General features: G+C 39.0%; 1 protein-coding gene and 1 non-coding gene across 52 annotated transcripts in view; both read left to right on the top strand.

The window, feature by feature from the left end:
• LOC101960618 (uncharacterized) overlaps positions 1–13770 on the top strand; it is a 401529-nt gene that overhangs the window by 232474 nt on the left and 155285 nt on the right. The window lies entirely within an intron of this gene.
• LOC101968875 (phosphorylase b kinase regulatory subunit alpha, skeletal muscle isoform) overlaps positions 7639–13770 on the top strand; it is a 65941-nt gene continuing 59809 nt past the window's right edge. For both annotated transcript variants that reach the window (XM_078033958.1, XM_040281885.2), the window contains exons 1-2: positions 7639–8137; positions 9277–9435. In XM_078033958.1, coding sequence (XP_077890084.1) covers positions 8060–8137; positions 9277–9435 — 237 coding nt within the window. In that variant the 5' untranslated portion in view covers positions 7639–8059. The remainder of the gene's footprint in view (positions 8138–9276; positions 9436–13770) is intronic.

Below are 13770 nucleotides of genomic sequence, written 5' to 3'. Positions count from 1 at the left end.
AAAATCATATGTTAGTGATAGAGGCAAATCAATGTTTTTAGCAGTGCAAATCACAATAACCAAGTTATGGAACCAGCCCAGGTGCCCATAGAAAGATGAGTGGATTAAGAAAATGTGGAGTGTGTGTGTGTGTGTGTGTGTGTGTGTGTGTGTGTGTGTCACACACACATATATACACACACAGTGGAGGTTTTACTGTTATAAATAAGAATGAAATGATGTCATTTGCCAGTTAATGAATGGAATTGAAGAAATTATGCTAACTGTAATAGGCCAAACTCAGAAAGTCATGTATTGATTATTTTCTCTCACATACAGAAGCTAGAGAAAAATAAGGAAGAAAAAGTGGAGACATTCCCATGAAAAGAGAAGGGAGGTGAGTACAGTGGAGAAAAGGGAGAAAGGAGGAGGGAAAAGGGAGGAACCACAGAATAAAACTGACCAATTTATGCTATGTACACATATGAATATTCCAAAGTGAATTTCACCTTTTGTTGAGAGCCACAGTTTAGTCAGAATGACTAAACTGGCATTTTGCTAGAGGGAATGGTTGAAAGGTGACCCTGCTCTGGAATTAGGGAAGATGGTGGGGGATAGGGCGGCCCGGGATTAGGGCGGATCCTGCTGGGATTAGGGCAGATCCTGCTTGGGCGCCCACTACTTTGGAGTTTCCGTGGAGTTCTTGCAGGGTTCTGGGAGAATTGGCGCGTGGAGCCCGGTGGAGGGAGTGTGTTCCCGGGAAACGTGTGTAGAGTGCCTTTGAGAGTTCAGGAATAAAGAGTTGCTGTTTGTTGTTTGTTTTTTTTTTTAATTTCTTAATATTTATTTTTTAGTTCTCGGTGGACACAACATCTTTGTTTGTATGTGGTACTGAGGATCGAACCCAGGACACACGCATGCCAGGAAAGCGCGCTACCACTTGAGCCACATCCCCAGCCCCCAAGAGTTGCTGTTTGAACCTACAAGGCTTTGGGGTGGCTAAGATATTTGTGCCCAGCCAGACTGCGGCAACCTTTATGTGTATTTATAAAATACCAATTAAATAAATAAATAAATAAATAAAAGGAAGACCAGTAAAATAGAGGAAGGCAAATGAGGAGAGAGCAGGAGAAAAAAGAGGAAGTAAAGTACTGAGTATGGACCAAATTATATTCCAAGCATGTATGATTATGCCACAATGAACCCCACTATTCCATGTAATGTGCTAAAATATTTTTAAAACTGTGCTGTAGAGACAAAATTTTTAATTAAATAAAATTTAATTTTATTTCTTGCTTGTGTCCTAGTTATCATTGTCTATCCCAAGGTCACAGTGAATTTATCTTATTCTTTTCTTCTAGAAGATTTAGAATTTTATTTCTGCCATTTAGATCTCAGTTCCATTTCAAGTAAATTTTTAAGGTATGCTTTGAAGAAAAGTCAATAATCACACATTTGCATATAGCTGTCAAATTTTTCTAAGAATATTTATTTAAATAATTAATCTTTCCCCTTTTTAATTATCCTGATATCATTCCTGATAAAGAACTTATTTGTTGGCCTATTTCTGAGCTTCCTATATTATCCACCTTATTTTATATCTCTTTTTCTTGTTTAGCTCTAGTTGGACACAATACCTTTATTTATTTATTTTTATGTGGTGCTGAGGATTGAACCCTGCACCTTGCACTTGTTAGGCGAGCACTTTATCGCTGACCCACAACCCAAGCCCCCCAGTTATTTTCAATTATTTCCATAGACATGACCCATTTTTTTATTTTTAATTTTAATTTTTTTAGTCATACATGACAGCAGAATGTATTTTGACATATAATACATACATGGAATGTACATACATCAATCATATTGTCAATTCTATTCTGCTGCCCTTCCTATCCTCCCTACTCCTCCCCTCCTCTCCCATCCTTTCTCTCTACCCAATCTAATGTGACACACTTTTTTTTCTCATTACAACATCATATATGTATTCTGTATAACAATGAGGTTCTCCTTCCATCTTCTGTGCAACTCCCCTTCTCCCTCCTATTCCTTCCCATCTCTCTTCCCTATTTAGTGGTAGTCTTCTTCTCATGCTCTTCCTCCCTATCCCATTTTGAGTCACCCCCCTTATATCAGAGAAGACATTTGGCATTTGTTTTTTAGGGATTAGCTAACTTCAATTAGCATTATCTGCTCTAATGCCATCCATTTGCCTGCAAATGCCATGATCTTGTTATTTTTTAGGGCTGAGTAATATTCCATCGTGTATAAATGCCACATTTTTTAATCCATTCATCTGTTGAAGTGCATCTAGGTTGGTTCTGTAGTTTAGCTATTGTGAGTTGAGCTGCTATAAACATTGATGTGACTGTGTCCCTGTAGTATGCTCTTTTTAGGTCTTTGAGGAATAGTCCGAGAAGGGGAATAGCTGGGTCAAATGGTGGTTCCATTCCCAGTTTTCCAAGGAATCTCCATACTGCTTTCCAAATTGGCTGCACCAATTTGCAGTCCCACTAGCAATGTATGAGTGTACCTCCCCCCCCACCATCCTCACCAGCACTTATTGTTGTTTGACTTCATAATGGCTGCCATTCTTATTGAAGTGAGATGGTATCTTAGAGTAGTTTTAATTTGCATTCCTCTGACTGCTAGAGATGGTGAGCATTTTTTCATGTATTTGTTGATTGATTGTATGTCCTCTTCTGTTCAAGTCCTTGGCCCATTTGTTGATTGGGTTATTTGCTTTTTTGTTGTTTAACTTTTTGAGTTCTTTGTATACTCTGGAGATTAGAGCTCTATCTGATGTTTGAGGGGTAAAAATTTGTTCCCAGGATGTAGGCTCCCTATTCACCTCGCATATTATTTCTCTTGCTGAGAAAAAAATTTTTAGTTTGGATTCGACCCATTTGTTGATTCCTGGTTTTACCTGGCAAGACCCATTTTTGTAAATTCAGTAGCTGTATAGTATGCTTTGATTTCAAGTAGTATATGTCTCTAAATTTGACTCATTTTCAGTATCTTTTGAATGATTCAGGTTATTTACATTTTCAGGTAACTTTTAGAATCAGCTTATTCAATTCAACAAAGTACTCTGCTAGAATTTTCAATGGAATTTGTTCATTGATTCTGTAGATTAATTTGGGGGGATTGGTGTATGATTTTATTGAATCTTACCATATGTGGACATGGAAACTCTATTATTTAGGTCTTATTTTATTCCTCTCAACAACATTTTTGTATTTTTCAGTACTCTGTTCAATTTTCACTGCAAACACAAACAAAGACACAAAGCATAATGGCATGGCAAGAATGTAGATAAAAGGGAACCTTTGTACAATGTTGGTAGGAATGTACAGTTAGTACAGAAAACAGTATATAGCTTCTTTTAAACTATTATATGATCCAGCAATGTCATTAATGGGTTTATATTCAAGGGAAATGAAATCAGTATATCAAAGAAACATCTGCATTCCTATGTTTTTTGCAACGCTATTCATAATAGCCCCAAAATGGAAATAATGTATGTCCATCAGCTGATGAATGAATAAAGAAAATGTGGTGTGGGGCTGGGGCTGTGGCTTAGTGGTAGAGCACTTGCCTAACATGTGCGAGGCCCTGGGTTCAATCCTCAGCACCACATAAAAATAAATAAATAAAACAAAGGTATAAAAAAATCACATCAATCTAAAAAAAATGTGTACACACTAAAATACTATTCAGCTATGAGAAAGGATGAAATTCTATTATTTGTGATAGCATGGATAGTACTAGAGGACATTAAGTAAAATGAGTGAGGCCCAGAAGGACAAGTACTATGTGATCTCACACATGGAGTACAGAAAAGTTGATCTCACCAAAATTGAGGGTAGAATAGTGGCTACCAGAGGCTGAGGCAAGTAGGGGTGAAGGAAGGATGAGGAAAGTTTGGCCAATGGTTCTTAAGTTTCTTAGAACATCAGAAGAAAGAAGTCCTGATGTTCTATTTCACAGTAGGGTGAATATATATATATAACAATAATTTATTTCCTATATCAAAAAGCTAAAAGTGAGGATTTTGAATGTTTTCCCCACAAAGAAATGAGAAATGTTTGAAGAGACAGATATGCTTACCCTGATTTGAATATTAAACAAATTATACACATGTAGAAACATCACATAGGATCCCATAAATATGTATAATTTTTATGAAAATAATCAAGGTTTATAGCAGCTCAACTCACAATAGCTAAACTACAGAACCAACCTAGAGGCTCTTCAACAGATGAATGGATAAAGAAATTGTGGTATATATACACAATGGAATATTATTGGCCTTAAGAAGAATGAAATTATGGCATTAGCTGGTAAGTGGATGAAGCAGAGAATATCATGCTAAGCGAAATAAGCCAATCCCCCAAAATAGAAAGGCCAAATGTTTTCTCTGATATCTGGATGCTAATTCACAGTAAGAGGGGGTGCGCTAGGGAAGAATAGGGGTACTTTGAATTAGGCAGAGGGAAATGAAGGGAGGGGAGGGGGTATGGGGGTGTGAAGGATAGTGCAATGAATCGGACATAATTACTTTATGTACATACATGATTACATGACCAGTGTTATTTTAACATCATGTACAACCAGAAAAATTAGAAGTTATAGTTCATTTATGCATGATGTATCAAAATGCATTCCACTGTCATGTATAATTAGAACAAATAAAAAAGTTAAAATAATGAAATAATAATAATAAAGAAACATAATAGCTTCTAGACTGATAAGACTTGACTAAAACTTGATGACAATTTTGACATACTTAAAGATTAAGCATGTGTCAGTGAGCCATGGAATTGTTGATAAGGCAGAGTCAGTGAAACCAGAATGGAAGAGCACACTGGTCAACTACTTAATCTTTATATGCCTTAGTTTTTCACCTCTAAAATGGGTTAAATAATAGTATACTTAATAGGGTCATTGTATAAAACAAAACAGTACCTGGTATTGTAAAGGTAAAATTTCTAAGCTGATTCTAAGCTGCAAAAGCTTGAGTTAAAGTGTAAAAGACTGGGCTAAAAAGTAAAGACTAGGTATTGTTAAAATTCCTTTGCTACCCCCGGAACCTGTAATCTCTGTAAGTTGTTAGGACAATGCGGGAACTGCCCAGTAAATATCTCCATTGATTCCCTGGTTGTTTAATAGCTAAGGGCTCCAGGTAGCATGGCACGTAAGCACCTAGGCTCCAAAACCAATCAGTTTAAATTTGTACCCGCTTAGAAATGACCAATCACCCCTGCCCTGATTGTTCCCGCCAATGAATGTACTAATCTCATCTCAGAGTTGTTGTTCAATTTTTTTGATGATTTGTTCTGATGTATGCAAAGCCCACCGCCCTCTCCAAAAAGTGTACTTAAGCTCTGCTTGACCTCTGCTCTGGGCTCTGGGCTGCTCTCCCTTCTTGAGTGAGCACGGAGCCCCAGTGCGCTGGAATGGATCCCCAATAAATATCCCCTTTTGCCAATTGCATGAAGTAAGTCTCTTGTGTGGTCTCTCCCTCCGACGCTCCGCCGGACCCCTTTTACAGTATGTAATGAGACTTACATATTACTAGAGGGAGGAAATGTAATGGTCAGGTCAGTGTAAACTGTGCCATAGTTCTTTCTATTTCTCATCAACCAGTATCCTGGTCTACACATATCAAGTTGTTATGAAGTAGTCAGCATGAGTCAGCCTCTTGAGTCTGACCAGTTCTGGAACTCTGAGTAGATCAAGTTTCTCAGACTGTAAGACTGAAGGTCCAAACTGAACTGAGGTTGAAAGCATCAAGACAATGAAATGTAACAAGATCTCTGATAGCCAGCCAGCTGCCTTTTTAGTGACACCCCACTTCTGGCATAATCTATTCATACTTCTAAACAACTTGGGGGCAGGTCTATGCAGAAGGAATAAAAAGATTAGAAAAAGTCTTTTCTATTAAAATATTAATAGGTGGTGTGCAAAGGAATTATAGGTGATTTTTAATATCTGCTTTACTTTTTGTACACTCCAAGTTTTCTTTAGTGAGCAGGTATTGCTTTAATATTTTGTAAGCATGATTAAATGATGGTGAGGAGAAGAAAAAAGAGTTGATGCTTGAAGGGGGCAAGAGTAGAAAAGGATTCTGGGGCCCCAGACTGAGGGGAGGATGTCAGGGAGTTGGGGGCATTTCAGGGATGATCTTTCATCCAATATGTACTTGCTATTCCTGTGCACTGAAGACTTGAAGTGGTGCCTTACAGGCCAGTCATTCCATTTGCGTAGGTAGTGAATGTAATGGAAAATATTTGCCTGAGAATTCCGTATCACTGTATCTAATTGTATCACTGACTGACTGACTGGCTGCTTAATCTGAAGTCCCAGATCTAAGGGGTCTTGTTTGTTTGTTTTGTTTTTGGTACTGGGGATTGAACCCAGGGGCGTTTAACCACTGACCCACATCCTCAGACCCCCCTCCTTTATATATATATATTTTAAATTTAGAGACAAAGTCTCACTAAGTTGCTTAGGGCCTTGCTAAATTGCTGAGGCTGGCTTTGAACTTGTGATCTCCCTGTCTCAGCCTCCTGAGCTGCTGGGATTACAGACATGTGCCTCTACTCCAGGCCCAGATCTGAGTTCTTGAGTCTTTCCTCCTTCTTCAGTATCCTTATCAAATATTTGCTGGTTTCTTTTCAAATTTCCTAGCTATACGCTAAATTGGACAGGGGAGAGATGGTGTTGATAGTAGAAAAGAGGGAATTTATAAGGAGAAAGCAAAGTTGAGGAAATGAAAAGAAAATGCAAAATCACTGTGGCCTGGGGGCGGTGACTAGGGAAGGTTTAGAATTTGCAAGGTCAGTCATTCTAAATCTTTTACCCTGAGATTGAGAGAGCAGGTGGTACTTAAACTGAGCCTGGAGGGGCAAGTAGGATTTGGATAAGCAGGGAGCAAGGGGTGGGGATGGGAACAGTAGACGGAGGAAGCAAAGTCTGGGGGGCCCCTGCTGCCTGAAGGGTTGTGAAGGAATCCCCAGAAGCCAGTAATCTGCGTTACCTGCAGCCTTCTTTCCCAGCCTCTCTCTCCCCCTTTATTTTCAGCTGAGTCTTTGTTGCCTCAGCCTTGTGACCTACGTGGGCAGTGGGGCCACCAAAGCAGTTATATGATCTCCAGCCCAGTCCTGCCAAGGCCGCCCTATGGCGCTGCTCCTTCCCATCCCGGTTCCCTGCCTGTGGCATTCGCTTCTTCCCAGCGCACCACTGACGCCTCCTTTGCCAAACTCGCAGACTCCCCGTTTTTTTCTTTTTTTTAAGAAATAAAGTATCTTAGGGAGTTCTTTCTAGTTTGGTTTCAGTTGGAATGCGGAGTTTAGTCTGAACCTTTGGTAAAAATCTAAGATACAATAAAGACCCGGAAATCCAATTCTTTAGACCTTGAGCGCAAACGTGTCTTTCAGTTTTGAAGTTCCTAAACCTATCCTGCAGAAGAAAGAAAAAAACAGCCTCCTCAATATCCTGTGTGCACAGCAAGTGTGTTAAATTAAAATAGTCACTTGTAGGGTTTCGAAAATAAACCTGAGAGAGCACATTGCCTACTATGACACATTCTCCGCCGCGGAGCTGGCGGCCGAGCCCTGGGGCTGCAGCGCGCAGCTGCCAGGACCCGCAGCACCCGCCCCGCCTCCGGCTCGCGTCTCCAGCAAAGCGTAGGCGGCGCCGCGGCCAGCGACCTGCTGTCTGTGACGGTGCTGGAGGCTCAGGGCCGCCGAGGTCTCCAGGAATTGGGTGGAGGATGCCATAGCCACGCGCGGAGGCCACACGGGACTAGGGTGATAGCGAGCGTCCTCGGGGAAGTTGTGGCGGAGCTGTAGATTGCGGAGGTTTGACTGGCCTTGGCGTGTCGTGGGCTCTGGAGGCCGCCGGAACCCGGAGTGCTACACCGGACCGGCCGGCCCCAGGCCGGAGCGGTGGGAAGGCTCTGCCGGGCCTGGCACTCGTGCTTGCCACAGCGAGGGTGCATCAGCGTTGGAGCCTCCTTCGTTAGTGGTCAGCAGCACTCCAGTCATTTCTCTGAGGGGATTCGAAACGTGGCGCGATGAGGAGCCGGAGTAACTCGGGGGTCCGACTGGACGGCTACGCTCGACTGGTGCATCAGACCATCCTATGCCATCAGGTAAGTGTCGGGGTGTCTCCTACACTTACTACTACACTACTCCTGGGATCACCGAGCATGTGGAGTGTGATAGACCAGACAGAGACCGGGGTGAACCTTCGTGTGTGTGTATGTGAGTATCTTTAGCAGGTTCTCGTGACCCCTAGCTGTGAAGGCCAAAAAAAGGACCCTTAAGGAAAGGTACATGTTGGGCCTGGAACAGAACCAGAGTCAGGCACCCATAGCCAGGACCCCCTCTGCCCCCTTCCTCATGATGATTTCATAGTCCTGCACCCCCAAGCCACAGCTGGGATCCAGGAGTAGAGTTGCAAGATGTGTTGATGCTTGTTTATTGATGCCCCCTATCCCGGGTTTGGGCCTCACTTCCTTCCCTTCTACCCTACCACCCCCCCCCCCCCCCCCCCGTCAGAAAAGAGATAGGGAACATTTAGCCATTTTAAGACTAGAATATTGTGAAGGTCAAGGCACTTTGTGTGTATGTATACTTTTAATTATATTTTTTCTACTTCTGTAATTACTACTGTTTTTTTTGTTGGTGATAGTTAATTCTTTCAAACTAGAAAACTTGAAACTCTTAATAATGCCCTTTAATAATGCATTTAATGATGCTTTTAATAAATTTATTAATATTATTTAAGTACTTTAACAATAACCTCATTTCAGGCTTATAAGTAAGTCTTCAGCCAGTTCTTTCCCCATACTCAAGATAGCATTTGGAAATAGTGCAAACTTTCCATTACAAGATAACTATGTTCTGGGGAGCTAATGAACAGCAGCATGATAACTGGAGTTATTATACTTGAAATGTGCTAAGAAAGTAAATCTTCAGTATTCTCACCACACCAAAGAAAGATAACTAAGTGAAGTGATGTATGTAGTAATTAACTTGATTGTGGTAATATGTGAATCCAGATATCAAATTATCCTGTTGTACATAGTAAATATATACAATTTTTATTGTTAATTATAACTCTATAAAAATGGGGTGGGGAGAGATAGCATTTGTCTGCAATAGTCAGAAGACGTTTCAAAACTTGAATGGGGAAATAGGAGAAAGATAAAAAATGCCCAATAATTCATTCCCTAATTTTGTTCCCTAATATGAACACCTACCTGACCTCTTTTTCTTGGTCTTACAGAATCCAGTGACTGGCTTGCTTCCAGCCAGCTATGATCAGAAAGATGCTTGGGTCCGAGATAATGTATATAGCATCCTGGCTGTGTGGGGTTTGGGCCTGGCCTATCGGAAGAATGCAGACCGAGATGAAGATAAGGCAAAGGCATATGAACTGGAGCAGGTACAGGAAACAAAAATACAAAGTGATCCAAAGCTGTATACGGTTGGGTGAGGAAGAGCAAGGATTGAAGAAAATGTAGGCCTTTCTTCACATCCTTGAAATTACATTCCAAAAAATTTTCCTATATTGTACTAAACTGTTTCTTGGCAGTGGAGACTTGACACTTGTTGATTCAGGGGACGAGGGCACAGTCTGTTCTGTTACCATGGAAAATCCTACCCTGGGATCTTAAAATTAATAATCTTCTTTCTAAGTAAATGTGTTTTGCAGTTTCCACCATTTTATTCTTATGGACAAGAATGTTTGGGGGCAGATATCTAGTACTTTACTTCATTTTTGAAAAGTATTGATGGTATTTTTATGAGGGTATCTGACACAGATCAGTAGACTTTTGGTACTAAACACAAGTACACTATTTGTTGATTTTTTATAAAAAATCTGTGGCCTGCTACCTCCCTGCCCCCCACCCCCGCGGGCAAAATGAGGTCAGAGCCAGCAAACGCTTTTATGCCAACTTTTAAGGTTCTTCCTCACAGTAAATTAGCATCCTTTTATAGAATAATTTATACACTCGGGGAAGTGCATCCTCTTGAATGACCAAAAAAAAACAGTAATCTGGGCTACAGAAAACTTTTTTTAACCCCTTTATCTTATTTATTTTTATATGATGCTGAGGATTGAACCCAGCACCTTGTGCGTGCTAGGCAAGCACTTTACCACTGAGCCACAACCCCAGCCCTACAGGAAACTTTTAATGTTGAGGTCCTTTGCTGTCAGTTGTAAGATATAGTGAGGTTCTTTCTACACCAACCATTTTTTACCATGGTCTCCCTCAGATTTAGGCAATCTGAGCTTAAGTATTCATTTATAAATCAGAATATTGATATTTGTTTTTTTAAAGAGCACCAACATATCATGGAGTTGCAATTCTCGGCAATAAGAAAAGTCTCACTGTTGTCCTCACAACAGCAGGCATTTGTTATTCCTTCAAGCCACTATTGAAAGATATGAAAAAAGTTAGGAGGTACAGATCAATATTTCTATGACCTTTACAGAATTAATACCATTGTGGAAATTTGGAAAATACAGGAGAGTATTTAAAAAAATCACATGCAAATTACCCCACCTCAAACCTTATATCCTATTCTGAATATTTGCTATTTTGATTGCAATACTTTGTTTCTTTATTGTTTTGTTTTGCTAGAAATTAATATGAGCAGAACTGAAATGACATGCCTGGTACAATTTGACTAACTCTTTTCAATGCTTTAAAAAAAGAGAGATGTGTTTTCTCTCTGTTGAACAATCGTTATGCAGAGTTGACATTTATCCTTACTGGGCCCAAGTACAAAGAATTTTACAGAGGAAGAGAGGAAAAGTAGGGAAACATTAAATTGCTCATTCTGAAATTTTCATGATCCATTCTGTAACTTTTTAGAGTTTTATTAGTGTATTATAGTTATACATAATAGTAGGGTTCATTGTTACATTCATATATGCAAATAATATAATTTGCTCCATTTAATTCGCCAGTACTTCCCTCCCCACATTATGTAACTTTTCACATAGCTGAAAATATTTTTCACATCACCCCAATAATAATTTTAGAATGTTTCAAAAAATTATGGAAATAGAAATCAAATTAAAAAAAAAAAAGTTTCTGTGGGAATTCTAGAATTCACTGAGCCACATCCCCAGCCCTATTTTGTATTTTATTTAGAAATATGGTCTCACTGAGTTGCTTAGGGCCTCACTAAGTTGCTGAGGCTGGCTTTTAACTTGAGATCCTCCGGCCTCAGCCTCCCAAACTTCTGGGATTATAGGCGTGTGCCACTGCACCTGGCAGAATTCTAAAATTTCTATGAATTTACATTGTAGATCAAAACAGATTTTATTATTATATCATTATTTTTTTCAAACTTGATTCAGCATCAATCTAGACCATCTCTGTAGAACCACAGATAGCAAACATTTTCAGCATTATAGGTCACTCATTGTCTGATTAACTCAACTGTGTATTTTTAACACAAAAGAGCCAGAGATCATATACAAACAATGAACATGGTTATGTTCTAATAACATTTTATTTACAAAACTAGCTATGGGTTGGATTTGTCCTTGATCTAGATGAGTGGTTCTGAACTTTGAATATACATTGGAATTATTTGGGAAGCTTTTTGGAAATACTTTTACTAGATCCCATCTTAGAACAATTTTTTAAAAACTCTGTTAAGTAGAGATTACAGACATCATATTTTTAAATCACCCAAGCAATTCTAATGTATAGACAAATCTAATGTAGATAAATCAGATAATGACTTTACTATGGGCAATAAATAAACATAAATTAAATCCAATAAATCCATAGGTTAAATTCCCACCTAATGCCAACTTTTTGTTATGGTGTGGATTTTACCAAAATAATGATTGTTAACCATTTATGCCATTCTGACTCTCACCTTGGTTTTTTTTCTGATAAATAATGCAAAGAACTGAAGAGAATTCTAAGAAAAGTGTTTAAGCAACTTCCATATTCTAGATTGAGAATAGAATTATGGACTTCCATGTTATTTGTTGTTGTTTTTTGTGCTGGGAATTGAACCTAGCTGCTCTTAACCACTGAGCCATATCCCCAGCCCTCTTTATTTTTATTTATTTAAAATTTCTTTTAGTTGTTGATGGTCCTTTATTTTATTTATTTTTATGTGGTGCTGAGGATTGAACCCAGTGCCTCACACATGCTAGGCAAGTACTCTACCACTGAGCCACAACCCAAGCCCCCCCCCCCATTTATTTTTAATTTGAGACGTGGTCTCATTAAGATTGTTAAGACCTTGATAAATTGTTGAGGCTGGCTTTCAACTTGTGGTCCTCCTGCCTCAGCCTCTGGAGTCACTGGAAATACAGATGTGCACCACCATGTCTGGTGGACATGTATATTTTTACAAATGTCCCTTTCTCTTGGCACATAGATAAGTCTATAGCCATAAAAAATTATATAAAGGTTTCTATTTGGTTGCCTCAAGGTTTCTGTTCTTTGTGTAGTCTATTATCTTTTTCTCATTAACACCTTTATGACAATCACTTCCAAATCTTCATCTTTAACTCTGACCTCCCTTTAATTTCAAGCCCCCTTTTTCAATTATCTGCTCATTATTTTTGCCTATATATCCTGTGGCTCCTTAAACTGAATGTGTCCAAAATCTCACCTTCCCCACTAAAACCAAAGAAAATAAAATACCAAGCAATAGTACTTCACCAAAATTCCCTTTTTCTCTTAATAGTGTCTTCATTTTGCCAATCAACCTGGCAGCATTATTTGGAGTATTTCTCATGGTATGTTCCATTGAATACTAGGCCAACTAACTAAGGTTGAGGTTATGTTAAAAAGTAGGTTTCTATACTCCTTAATTTCTCAGAGCTTTTGATGTACTTATGTGTGTTTTGAATCTAAGGTGGTAGTGAATTTTATAGTCTTTCTAGAATTTCTTGGACTAATGTTCTATAATACAGTGCTTAATAAGTCTGCCTGTAAGGTGATTTTTAATTTGTTCTTTCCAGATATACATGACAGTAGAGTGTATTTTTTCATATTATATGTACATGGAGTATAACTTTTTCTACTTACGATCCCATTCTTGTGGTTGTACATAATATGGAGTTTCATTGGTGGTATATTCATATATAAACATAGGAATGTTATGTCCAATTCATCCTACTGTCTTTCCTATTCCCATCCCCCTTTGTCTAATCCACTGAATTTCCATTCTTCCCTCTGCTTATGGTGTGTTAGCATCTGCATATCAGTGACAACATTCAGCCTTTGGTTTTATGGGATTGGCTTATCTCATTTAGCATAGTCTTCAGATCCATCTATTTACTGGCAAAAGTCATGAAATCATTATTTTTATGACTGAGTAATATTCCAGATATGCCACATTTTTTTAGGTTGGTTCCATAGTTTAGCTATTGTGAGTTGAGCTGCTATAAACATTGATATGGCTGCATTAATGCAGTATGCTGATTTTAAGTCCTTTGGGTGTGTACTGATGAATGGGAAATGGAGATTTCATTCCTAGTTTTCTGAGGAATCTCCATATTGCTTTCCAGAGTGGCTGCACCAATTTGCAGACCCACCAACAAGGTATGAGTGAAACTTTATCCCCACATCCTCGCCAACAATTATTGCTACTTGTATTCTTGATAATTGCCATTTTGACTGGAGTGAGATGAATTCTCAGTGTAGTTTTAATTTGCATTTCTCTAATATGTAGAGATGTTGAACATTTTTTTCATATATTTCTTGACCGATTGCATTTCTTCTGTAAAGTGCCT

The sequence above is a fragment of the Ictidomys tridecemlineatus genome, chromosome X (genome assembly GCF_052094955.1).
Source record: "Ictidomys tridecemlineatus isolate mIctTri1 chromosome X, mIctTri1.hap1, whole genome shotgun sequence".
Lineage (NCBI taxonomy): Eukaryota > Metazoa > Chordata > Mammalia > Rodentia > Sciuridae > Ictidomys > Ictidomys tridecemlineatus.
Note: the sequence above shows the minus strand (reverse complement) of the source record. Positions and strands in the feature narration are given on the sequence as shown.